Below are 13372 nucleotides of genomic sequence, written 5' to 3'. Positions count from 1 at the left end.
AGGGAAGGAGATCCATGAGCTAAAAAAGAAGGAAGAGGAACGATATAAAGAAGCAGAAAAAACAGGTAAAACACTAGGACAACTGTTTTCAAGACTCTTTTTAAAAACAGCAGCAGATAGCAATAGGCATGACAAAAAGTCAGACAGATCTTCCATTTATCTCGCGTGGTTAAAAGAAAAACCAACAACACAAGTCACATAAAAATAAACGAAACTGTTACAGTACCGTTCGAAACTATTTGTGCATTTGCGGCGGTTCTTCCGAGGTCAAAATACGGATTCGATCTCCAGTTTGACCAAGATAAAACCTCGTTTACGGAAAGCGAAAGCCGAGGTTTCACCTAGCTTTTTTCCGGTTAATTTATTCTGCAGTTGAGAGATAACGCGGTGAGGCTTTTGTTGGCATTGTTTTCCACTACAAAAGGCAGGCTTACGTTTTTGAAATTGTCACATCTGTGACATTATAAAACTGCGTGTTTGGAAATTGACAGGGTCGAAAAGTGAAGCCAACATACAGTTTCTCAAGTCGGGAGTTTTAAATCATTTCCTTCGTTTCAAGAAAACGTTCTTCTTATAAGCGTTGTAATTAAATAGTTCCTTTGTTTCGAGCGGTACAGTAGTTATTAAATTTACTCTTACAGCTAACCTAATCAAAGCCAAAGGTTCATTTCTGAGATGACGTCACAAACAAATTTTCTTTCTTTATTACATATGTAGTCTACTAATTATGTTTATTGTACCTAGATAATTTATGTTGTGACGAGGAGTTTCTGAAGTGACGTCATCTTAGGAACGTGGCCAATATTGCACAAGGTCTGTCTTCATTTCATTGACGGTAACTGAAGTTTTCTACTTCTACAATGCATTGAAAAACGGGAAATATGCCTGCTGTATAACAATATCAGTTATGTGCACAAAGTTAAAGATGATATTTGTTTTTACTACTTGATATCTTCTCTCTCAACGAGAAAAAGGATATTAAAAAAAAAGTAAGCAAAGTCTACTTTGTGTTTTACTTTTGCATTACAAAGACATCAAGTCAACAGTCCCAGGATCTGTTCTTCCTTCAATGATTCCAAACTTCACTGGCCGACAGAGTGAATGCCAAGAGATCGTGGATCTAGTGAGTTCCGAACATACTCGAATCGTGACGATCTGGGGCTCACCCGGATTCGGAAAGACATCGGTTGCTATAGCGGTGGGGCACCAACTGCAGTCTCGACGCTTTCCTGTTTGTTTCCTTTCATTACGAGGACTTCAGACAAAGGCACATCTGACATCAAAGCTTTTCAGCCTCGTAAGGCAAGCCATCCCGAGTCAGATATCAGAATCTCAGCCTCTGTCCTTTGAAGATGAGCTAATTGAGACCCTCGGCAGCATTTCAGATTCCTGTGTATTTATTCTTGATAATGTAGATGATCTGCTAGAGAGTGGCTTTCCAAATGTAAAAGAAGACGTCCTGCAACTATTTGAAGAAATTCTCACGCGAAATAAGAAGATAACTCTGGTGGTGACGACACGAGAATCATTTGAATTTATCAACTTGAATTTCCAAGGGCACAAATCAATAAGAATAAGGTCACTGGATGACATCTCATCTCGTACGTTAGTTCATGAATTGGTGCCAAATGCGAATCCCGATGACTGCGCACAAATTGCCCAAATATGTGGTTGTGTGCCTCTTGCAATGAGGTTAATGTGCTCTCTAGTTTCTGAAGATGATGTTCAACCAAGCCAGTGTTTGATTGAGTTCACTGAGTCCACAACAGAAAGTATCGTCGACATCTTAGACAATACAGATTATCCAGCTAATCAAAGATTGCATTTCTTATATGAAAAGTCCTTCCACAGACTTTCTCCCGAACAAAAAGAAGCATTTGTGTCTTTGTCTGTTCTTCCAGGATGTTTCACCACGACTCTTGCAGCAGCTGTATTGAATGTTAGAAAGTGCAAGACCATCACAATGTTGAAATTACTCCAAAGAAAATCCTTTCTTGATTCAAACTCCCAGCCTGGAACATTCATAATGCATAAGCTTCTTCAGTCATTTGCTAAAGAAACAGGAGATCAGCGAATGGAAGAAATAGTAGCAAATGCAAAGTGCCGTTTCCATGAGCATTACATTTCTCGTTTCGACAAATTGAATGATGAGTTTCTAAATGGTTATTCCATGGACGCATTCATTGCATTCTATGAGGAAAAACAGATTTTTGTAGAAAGTCTTGTAGACGGTTGCACAGATCCCAGGATAGCCGAGAATGTTTTTAAAGTTTTGATTAAAGCAGAAATGTTTCTGGACACGTTGTTTTGGTGTTCTATGGAATCTGACAATTTTGACACTATCTACGATTCGTCTTTAAAGGCAGCCAATGCTCTAGGAAATACATATTACCAGAGGCGTTTACTAGCTTCTAGAGCATTTAGTGAAATTACCTGGGGAGCAGGAGGAAGTTCAATGCAACTTCTCAAGAAGGCATATGAAATCCAGTCAAAATCTTGTTTAGTTTCTGATGATGAAAGGAGTAAATATTTGTGTTACTTTGGCATCTGTCAGCTTGTTGACGACGAGGTTGAGAGCGGGATACAGTGCCTGCAAGAGGCTCTTTCTTTAATGCGTGAAAGTGGAGAGCAGAAAATTCTAAGGCTCGTTGTTAACCAAGTCATGGCGGTCTACTATCAGTTCTTAAACGACCCATCTACCTCGACGTACTACTATGACAAAGCACACAAGGAATGCAATTCCGCTGCAGACGAGCAACTCATTGTTATTCCACCTTTGGGACGCAAAGAAAAAAAAACAAAAAATGGGAAAGAACTTCAAACAAATACTTTTGACTCGCGAAATTATTGGCCATTGCAATTCCTAGTTATATTTCACATCTGGAAAGCAGCAAAGAACTTCTTTGACACTGACACCCAGCAATTTGTAATTAACCCTGCCCTTCGAATGTTAAATGATCTCCAGATAAATTCCAAAACCCCTTCTTATTTGTTTCATTTTTGCGGTAATGTTATGGTACTTCTGGGGTCAACATTCACAGAAGAGGGAATTGTTGGATCAGGTTTCGAAGAATCAGTCGCACGTCACCAAGCAACACTCGAGCAATTCAAACATAGCTCTTCAGGCCCAGAGGAGAACGTTGATTCAAGCGTGTCCCTTCGTTCTCAAGAATGCAATCACCCTCTCGCAAAGTTCTACCAAGACTTCGGTGAATTGCACTACTGCAAGAAGAACTACTCAAAGGCTCTTTATTTCGAAACCTGCGCTCTTGATATCCTATTGAGAACAAATAAACAAAAAGCAAATGCATACTTGGCCCATAGCTACCATTCACTTGGGGTGACACAGCACTTGTTAGGTGATTTTACCTCTGCTGTGCAGTCAATGCAGCAGGCATTAGATTTGCGGATAAAATTGTTCGGAGAAGATCATACAAGCGTAGCTAAGAGTTACCATTCACTCGGGGTGACACAGCATTCGTTAGGTGATTTTACCTCTGCTCTGCAGTCAAAGCAGCGGGCATTAGATGTGCGAATAAAATTGTTCGGAGAAGATCATGCAAGCACAGCTCATAGTTACGATTCACTCGAGGTGACACAGCATTCGTTAGGTGATTTTACCTCTGCTCTGCAGTCTCATCAACGGGCATTAAACGTGCGAATAAAGTTGCTCGGAGAAGATCATGCCAGCACCGCTGATAGTTACCATGAACTCGGGATGACACAGCATTTGTTAGGTGATTTTACTTCTGCTCTGCAGTCTCATCAACGGGCATTAGACGTGCGAATAAAGTTGCTCGGAGAAAATCATGCAAGCACAGCTGATAGTTACGATTCACTCGGGGTGACACAGCATTCGTTAGGTGATTTTACCTCTGCTCTGCAGTCTCATCAACGGGCATTAGATGTGCGAATAAAGTTGCTCGGAGAAGATCATGCCAGCACAGCTGATAGTTACGATTCACTCGGGGTGACACAGCATTCGTTAGGTGATTTTACCTCTGCTCTGCAGTCTCATCAACAAGCATTAAATGTGCGAAAAAAGTTGCTCGGAGAAGATCATGCAAGCACAGCTGATAGTTACCATGAACTCGGGATGACACAGTATTCGTTAGGTGATTTTACCTCTGCACTGCATTCCTTCCAGCGGGCATTAGATGTACGAATAAAGTTGCTTGGAGAAGATCATACAACAACAGCTGACAGTTACCATGAACTCGGGATGACACAGCATTTGTTAGGTGATTTTACCTCTGCTCTGCATTCCTTCCAGCGGGCATTAGATGTGCGAATAAAGTTGCTCGGAGAAGATCATGCCAGCACAGCTCATATTTACCATTCACTTGGGGTGACACAGCAGTCGTTAGGTGATTTTACCTCTGCTCTGCAGTCTCATAAACGGGCATTAGATGTGCGAATAAAGTTGCTCGGAGAAGATCATGCAAGCACAGCTGATAGTTACCATGAACTCGGGATGACACAGTATTCGTTAGGTGATTTTACCTCTGCACTGCATTCCTTCCAGCGGGCATTAGATGTACGAATAAAGTTGCTTGGAGAAGATCATACAACAACAGCTGATAGTTACCATAAACTCGGGATGACACAGCATTTGTTAGGTGATTTTACCTCTGCTATGCAGTCTCATCAACGGGCATTAGATGTGCGAATAAAGTTGCTCGGAGAAGATCATGCAAGAACAGCTGATAGTTACGATTCACTCGGGGTGACACAGCATTCGTTAGGTGATTTTACCTCTGCTCTGCAGTCTCATCAACGGGCATTAAATGTGCGAATAAAGTTGCTCGGAGAAGATCATGCAAGAACAGCTGATAGTTACCATGAACTCGGGATGAGACAGTATTCGTTAGGTGAATTTACCTCTGCACTGCATTCCTTCCAGCGGGCATTAGATGTACGAATAAAGTTGCTTGGAGAAGATCATACAACAACAGCTGATAGTTACCATGAACTCGGGATGACACAGCATTTGTTAGGTGATTTTACCTCTGCTATGCAGTCTCATCAACGGGCATTAGATGTGCGAATAAAGTTGCTCGGAGAAGATCATGCCAGCACAGCTCATAGTTACCATTCACTTGGGGTGACACAGCATTCCTTAGGTGATTTTACCTCTGCTCTGCAGTCTCATAAACGGGCATTAGATGTGCGAATAAAGTTGCTCGGACAAGATCATGCAAGCACAGCTGATAGTTACCATGAACTCGGGATGACACAGTATTCCTTAGGTGATTTTACCTCTGCACTGCATTCCTTCCAGCGGGCATTAGATGTACGAATAAAGTTGCTTGGAGAAGATCATACAACAACAGCTGATAGTTACCATGAACTCGGGATGACACAGCATTCGTTAGGTGATTTTACCTCTGCTCTGCAGTCTCATCAACGGGCATTAAATGTGCGAATAAAGTTGCTCGGAGAAGATCATGCAAGAACAGCTGATAGTTACCATGAACTCGGGATGACACAGTATTCGTTAGGTGAATTTACCTCTGCTCTGCAATCCTTCCAGCGGGCATTAGATTTGCGAATAAAGTTGCTCGGAGAAGATCATGCCAGCACGGCTGATAGTTACCATTCACTCGGGGTGACAAAGCGTTCGTTAGGTGATTTTACCTCTGCCTTCCAGTCTCATCAACGGACATTAGATGTGCGAATAAATTTGCTCGGGGAAGATCATGCCAGCACAGCTGATAGTTACCATGAACTCGGGGTGACACAGCATTCGTTAGGTGATTTTACCTCTGCTCTGCATTCCTTCCAGCGGGCATTAGATGTGCGAATAAAGTTGCTCGGAGAAGATCATGCAAGCACAGCTGATAGTTACGATTCACTCGGGGTCACACAGCATTTGTTAGGTGATTTTACCTCTGCTCTGCAGTCTCATCAACGGGCATTAGATGTGCGAATAAAGTTGCTCGGAGAAGATCATTCCAGCACGGCTGATAGTTACCTTTCACTCGGGGTGGCAAAGCGTTCGTTAGGTGATTTTACCTCTGCTTTGCAGTCTCATCAACGGGCATTAGATGTGCGAATAAACTTGCTCGGAGAAGGTCATGCCAGCACAGGTGATAGTTACTATTCACTCGGGGTGACACAGCATTCGTTAGGTGATTTTACCTCTGCTCTGCAATCTCATCAACGGGCATTAGATTTGCGAATAAAAGTGCTCGGAGAAGATCATGCCAGCACAGGTGATAGTTACCATGAACTCGGGATGACACAGTATTCGTTAGGAGATTTTACCTCCGCTCTGCATTCCTTCCAGCGGGCATTAGATGTGCGAATAAAGTTGCTCGGAGAAGATCATGCCAGCACAGCTGATAGTTACCATTCACTCAGGGTGACACAGCATTTGTTAGGTGATTTTACCTATGCTCTGTAGTCTTATCAACGGGCATTTGATGTGCAAATAAAGTTGCTGGGAGAAGATCATGCCAGCACAGCTGATAGTTACCATTTACTCGGGGTGACACAGCATTCCTTAGGTGATTTTACCTCTGCTCTGCAGTCTCATCAACGAGCATTAGATGTGCGAATAAAGTTGCTTGGAGGAGATCATGCAAGAACAGCTGATAGTTACCGTGAACTCTTTGTGACACAGCATTCGTTAGGTGCTTTTACCTCTGCTCTGCATTCCTTCCAGCGGGCATTAGATGTGTGAGTAAAGTTGCTCGGAGAAGATCATGCCAGCACAGCTCATAGTTACCATGAACTTGGGGTGACACAGCATTCGTAAGGTGATTTTTCGTTTGGTCTGCAGTCTCATCAACTGGCATTAGATGTGCGAATAAAGTTGCTTGGAGAAGATCATGCAAGAACGGCTTATACTTACCATGAACTCGGGGTGACACAACATTCGTTAGGTGATTTTACTTCTGCTCTGCATTCCTTCCAGCGGTCATTAGATGTGCGGATAAAACTGTTCCGAAAAGATGATGCAAGCACAGCTGATAGTTTATTTTATTCTGGTTAACAGGAACCTGTGTTTGTCGTGAATAGGTGGAATTTCTTTGCTGTTGAAAGACGTAACTTTTGAGAGTAAGAGGCCAAAAGAAAGGAGGTAAATCACATAACCAAGCGAAGAAAGTCCCAATTTGGCTTTTTTTTATTTTGGAGAAGATTCCTCATTGGATTTAGGATTGATTGAAGATTTCTCGGGTTGTGCTGGATAAATTCACCTCCGGTTGACCTCCAATGACGGCAGCAAGCTTTGATATTCAGAGAAAACGATTTGAAACATCAATAGTGAAACGATCAGATCATGTAACGCCTTTGTTCAAGACTTTACATTGGCTCTCAGTTGAGAGGAGAATTTAATTCAGGATCCTCATAACTCATAAGACCCTGCATAGACAGTCAGCAAACTATTTGATGCCTTTAAATGACGAGTACCATCGTAACAAATCGTAGTTTGTACAGGGGACATGGTAACCTGGCATGGACTTTGACACTATGATATATATCGATGAAAAACGTGGATTCTAGAAATAGACAGAGGCTGAAAGTCAGCTAGTGAAAGTATGTATTAAAGTGACCGCGTCGAACGCACTCTCATATTAGGGAGCTTAAGCAACGACAACGGCGACGGCAACGAGAACGTAATTTCAAAATATAAATTTGCGTTATTTTAATCGCTTCGTGACTATTTCAACATTTTTAATATGACAAGGGTGTGGTAATTCCTCAAAGATGACACCAGTCGGAACGGCACTCCATTTTAGGAGAGAAAATGAAAATTTATCCTTAAGTCCTGACGTTCTTCATAAAACCAAAAACTATTTACGTTGTTGTTTTGCTGACGACAGCAACGAAATGGACAAAAGTGAAAAACGCACGTGCAAAGCTATTGTTTTTACCCACTAAATATGCAAATTTCTGACGTTCTCGTTGCGGTCGCCGTTGTCGTTGCTTAAGCTCCCTATTCTTTGACTTTGTACTAGTTGTAAATGTAGGCCGTCTCCCACATGATGCGGTTTTTAAAAAAATTCTGCACTCTGTGGAAATTCAATGCGCACCAGTTAGGAGATCCTGCAACTTGTATTTTCTGCTTTTCTAGCTTCTAAAAGTTTGCCTTGGAAATCGTTCATTGTAAATTTTCTTATAGCTAGAGTCCCCTTTGCGAAATCTTAAAAAATCTTCACTATGCACCTTTTTGAAAATCAGCAGCCAAATCTCCCATTCTAGGCAGCTGTCCAAGCGTTTTTTTGCATAACAAAATTGTTCAGTGAAATGAAAGTTGGAAAGATAATAGTTTTTTGCAACTGTAGTTGGAACGCAACCAGGCGTAGGAGACCCCAGCACACAATCCTAGGCCCCAACAAACAGCAGCAGTCCTTGGTCATATAAGGGAGCTTACGAAACGAGGACGACGGCTTCGAGGACTTCATTGAAAAATACGAGTTCGCGTTGTTCATATCACTACGAAACTATTTCATGTCGTTTCGCGTTAAAAATGTGTAGTAACTATTGAGGAATTAAACTGGCATGAGTGGGTTGGAAGCGTAGAGAGAGAACTGAAAATTCATCGTCATGTGCTAAAGTCCTCCACAGAACCTTGAATTTGGTCATTTCACGTCGTCATTCAGGAGATGACGGCAAAGAAATGTACCAAAATGTAAAACGCACGTGCAGAGCGTGCAGAGCCATTGTTTTTGCTCACTAAACCTATTGTTTTGTAGCGTCGTCGTTGCCGTCGGCGTCGTCGTTTCGTAAGCTCCCTATTTACAGTGCAACGCGCCTTACCGTGGCCGCCCCACAAACTTTCACATTTGACAACTACGTGTAACATACGTCAACTCAACAACCCATGCAACGGTGTTGTTCAACTTACAACCGTGCGAACTTTGCAGGGAGGCGTGACTGTCAATCAAATTGGCACACCCTGATTGGAGGATAATTTGTAAAAAACTTTGTTTGAGGGTCACGGTATAAGGCGCGTCGCACTGTAACACTTTTTACCCTCCTTTAGTCACGAGCATTTCGATCAAAAAAATGGAATTAAATTCATAATCCCAGCGTTGGGTTTTACTCCTTTCTCAAGTTGTCGAATATCTACTAGCAAAAGTATTCAAGAATCGCCGGTGGCCTTAACCTTTTCTCTGGAGTTAATGGTGTTCACGTTTGACGATGTCAATTCTGACAAGGTACTCAGTGTTAAAAACACGGCTCTCGTGGAAACGGTATAAACTCTAAAAAGCTTTCATATTTTGGGAACGAAGGGAGTTGCATTATTCAGATTATTGATGACAGCAAAGCCTTATAGAGTTCATTTTGGAGGGTTCTTTGCATTAAAACAATGGATATCTAGTTCATTGAGGCATGATCCAGTCCCAAGAGTAAATAACTTGTATTGTTTTTATGCAAAGTGACCCCCGAAACGTATTGCATTATGGGATGGGTTCTCAACGTTATCTTTCATGTGATGGTGGCGATTTATCGATTGGTTGAAATTTGAAACTTGCCCCAGTTCCCTGCGCAATTCCGGAATGGCCTATGCGGTTCATTTCGTATGTCATTTGCGGGTCTTCGCGGGTAAACAGCTTGAATACAAAGGAAAGCAGACTTAACTTTTATCTCCCTTCTTGATCTTAGCTTCCTTTCACTCAATGGGAATTTACCTCGCTAAGAGGATACTGTAAATGTCCTAATAAACGACCGGGGCGTTTATTAAATGACTATGTTTGTGTTGTAAGGGGGGCGTTGAATAGATATGAGGCGTTTATTAGAGAGGGCCTTTTATTTCAAGTTAACTGTAACAACTAGACAATTCAAATAAACGTTCATAGTTCCATATCAAAAAAATAAAATAAATAAATAAATAAATAAATAAATAGCGAATTTCGGAAAAGATTAAAGTGTTGATAGAATTCGTATTCCGCTATGCCTAATATAGGGAATAGCTGGGCTTTTCAATCTTTTAAGGAACCGAATTATTGGTACGAAGATTGACATTATGAGAGACAGTTATATAGGCAGAGGTCGTAGCCGATTATATGCAACAATTAATTGAGTGGAACTAAGAGCCACTATGGCTCTTGGTGGTCTTGGTGGAACCCCGTTAATAAGATCACCTTTGGGCCGTGGAAAATTGGTCATAGAAACATTATGATGCAACACGCTTTAAACATGTACTACACTTGATTACCTTTAATGTCGTTGTAAATCAACCTTTTTATAGTTATTTTTTCAACCTTACAAACGCAGTTTATTGCAACTGGACAAAACCGAGTCCATGTAATGCGAAAAAACAATGACGTCGTTCAGTTCCTATCTGATTGGATGAATTTCAGCTTTGGCTGGATTATTGTTTCACGGCACTCAATGCCTGTAGGGTGAACGTGGGCCTTTAAGCCAATCACTTTGTACACAAGTGAGATGCGAGATGTCAGCGGTTTTTATGTTGCCCTCTGTCTCTCTTTGAGGTGTACGGTTGGCTCAATGGGCTGGCATTGTTCCCCGAATGGCGTCCAATGTTAAGCCCCGTTGGGCTGGGTTAGTTACTGGATGGGTGACCATCTAGTGATAACCATTGCCGTACGCTCCAAAAGTTCACACAGCTTTCCATCCATTCGTGGTGGGTAAAATGAGTACCAGTACTACTGGGGCCCTTTTGTTTTAGGCCTAGGGTAACAGAAACAATGGCCCTTTTGTTTTCGGCCTAGGGTCCATTGTTTCTGTTATTTGTTCTTTTGTTAAACCTCAAGGGTGGTCTCCAATCAGGTAAGACCTTGTAAGAGCTGCGAGGTGACCCCTTTCACCAGTGTCATTAGCCTGCGAACAGGCTCCCAGCGAGGGCGGAAAAATATTCGGCGAGCGAAACGTGAATCTGCGAGCGAAGCGAGTGGGAGTCGGAGCGTGAATCCGCGAGCGAAGCGAGTGGGACTCCCTCATCACCAGACCGCTCGTTGCTCGTCCCTCGTCCCACTCGCCTTAGAATACACTCGGCTAACTCGCCCTTAAACCCAACCGGGAGCCTGTCCGCAGGCTACAGTATCATTTGTTTCCTCTCCTCCTTCATGTGCTACTCCTCAAAAGAACATATCCTCCCAGTTGTCTGGAAGTTCGACAATAACTGGTGGATCAAAATTGCCATCTACAGTTTTTTTTCGTTGAAACTGTAGTCAATTTAACCAGTCGTATTAACGGGGTAATTTTGTAAAGAAAATAAGGACTGAGGACTCCAAAAGGTGGTCCGTGGTCATAATAACGGGGTGGTCGGATTAACGGGGTTTTCAGATAAGAGAATGTGTGGGCTTTTGTTCGGGCCATAAAAAATGTGGTCGTAATAAAGGGGTGGTCACATTAACAGGGTGGTCGTAAGGCGGGGTTGCACTGTGCATGTCTTATACACCTTATTCCAAAATGGCCACCATTTTTGCTCATCCTCGGTGTAAAAACCTGTGAAACTTACGGATGACGTAACACAAAGAAAACAAAAGAGCAAAAAAAAAAAACATCAAAGAATAACCTAACCCTAAAAGGAGCAAACAAACAAAGAAAAAGTTTCGCAGGTTTTTACACCGAGGTAAAACCACCATTTTAGTATTCTTTTGTTTGATTACAAATTGACCCTTTTAGTCTCGTTCAAGGGTAAATATTCTTTTGAATTTTACGTTTGAAAGCGAGGCCAAAAGGGCCAATTTGCAAGGAAACAAAAGAATACTAAAATGGGGGCCATTTTGGAATAAGGTGTATGTTGCTATACGCAACTGACTGGGACATAGAAAACTGATCTGTTATCTCAACATCGAATTAGAGACGTCACTACTGGCTGTTCCCTGGGGTAACACCAAGGGGCCCATGAGTAGGAGCTTGCCTCTCCCATACAAGCCGTATGAGTCAACCTTTGCTTGTATCTTTCTATTTTTAGAACGCCACGAGTTCTTCGTCTCTGCACACACTGTTTAGAATGGCCAATCAGAATAAAGTTATTGTGGAACAAAGACAAAAATAGCAAAAGCAATGTATGCAAATTGTGCAAATTGATGTAAATTGTTGTAAATGTGAGTTTCCTGCTGAAAGATTAGTTCTAAAAATAGAAAGATACGCGCAAAGGTTGACTCAAGGATATATTGCATAGGGATGCTCCTACTCATGGGCTCCTGGTAACACATTTTAAGAACAAAGTGGATTGAGTATTCTCTATTATGAATTCAAAAGATCACGAGAATTACAGCTTCTAGCCTTGAACACATGTACACCCACCTTCTTTATGAATAGCCGATGTCACGTAATTTCTTCAATAGAGCTTGCTTTCGATAGCAAATGAAACGTGCTGTAAACAAGAACGACGGAAGCCATCCCCGTGAGTTGCTGAGTACTGCAGGCCCCAATGAGCCACACGAACGACTTATTTTAGGGCTGAGCCTGAACTTTCTTGTTCTTCTTTGTTGTTGTTGTTTGAGCCTGAAAGCATTGTTCTTAACATTTTCTTAAACTGAGGTTGTGTGGCATACTAAGTTCGACTATAACTAAACGAAGTTGTTCTTCGGTGTAGCATGCAATAAGAACACCACATTGTTAACGTTAAAAGACTTCGCTAAGTATTCGAGTGAATTTTCCTGTGTAGACTACCGTTTTACATTTCTTTTGCCGTTATTTATACTACTTACAAAAAACAAAAAAACAAATGAGCAAAATAATTTAAAGACATTCTTAACTCACTCTCAGCTTGGGTATGTTGTTATGTACCAGTCAAATCGAAGCTTCAACATCCCCCTGGGGCAACCCCCCGGGCATTTGAATTTTTGAAAAATTTTTGTTGAAATCCCCCCTCCCCGGGCCAAAAAGCTGTTCAAATGCCTCGTCATAGGTCTATTTCAGGTGATCAAATGAATTCGAATTCCCCACCCCCTAGGAGCGGTGATCAAATGCTTCGCCCCCGGGAAGACTAAGATGATCAAATTCCCTCCCCCCGGGCAGGAAAAGGCGTCAAATGCCCGGAGTATGCCCGAGGGGGGAGAGGGAAGATGTTGAAGCTTCGATTTGATTAGTACATTAGTATCTTCTAAAACTTTGGTTAATCTCCGGCGTGAAACTGAAAATGCCCGGAGTTAAATAGTGAAAATGGCCGGAGTTAAATAGTGAGCTGTAGAGATGTAGATACAAGGAGACTATACATGAAAAACATATTTCCACTGCGGGCTTTCTTTTCTTTACTGCTTAGCTAACTGCCATATATAACAGCTGCCGGGTGATGGTGTAACACAAATGATCTTAACACTCATTTTTTCTTTTTTAAAAATAAAAACACATTCAGAATGAAACCATCTGCAACCGGTGAAATGATTGACAAATAAGGTTTCAGAAATAAATACCAGACACCGCCCTCTATGCAACTGACTTGAAT

At 41.9% G+C, this 13372-nt stretch overlaps 1 protein-coding gene across 1 annotated transcript in view; it reads left to right on the top strand.

Annotated features, from left to right (window-relative positions):
* Positions 1-9781, top strand: part of LOC138049226 (uncharacterized) — a 19958-nt gene extending 10177 nt beyond the window's left edge. Inside the window, exons 2-3 of the mRNA XM_068895400.1 lie at positions 1-65; positions 1032-9781. The exon at positions 1-65 is cut by the window's left edge and continues 806 nt beyond it. Coding sequence (XP_068751501.1) covers positions 1-65; positions 1032-6406 — 5440 coding nt within the window. The 3' untranslated portion in view covers positions 6407-9781. The remainder of the gene's footprint in view (positions 66-1031) is intronic.
* The last annotated feature ends 3591 nt before the right edge of the window (positions 9782-13372 follow it).

The sequence above is a fragment of the Montipora capricornis genome, chromosome 5, assembly GCF_036669925.1.
Source record: "Montipora capricornis isolate CH-2021 chromosome 5, ASM3666992v2, whole genome shotgun sequence".
Classification (NCBI taxonomy): domain Eukaryota; kingdom Metazoa; phylum Cnidaria; class Anthozoa; order Scleractinia; family Acroporidae; genus Montipora; species Montipora capricornis.
This window is presented reverse-complemented; position numbering and strand designations above follow the sequence as displayed.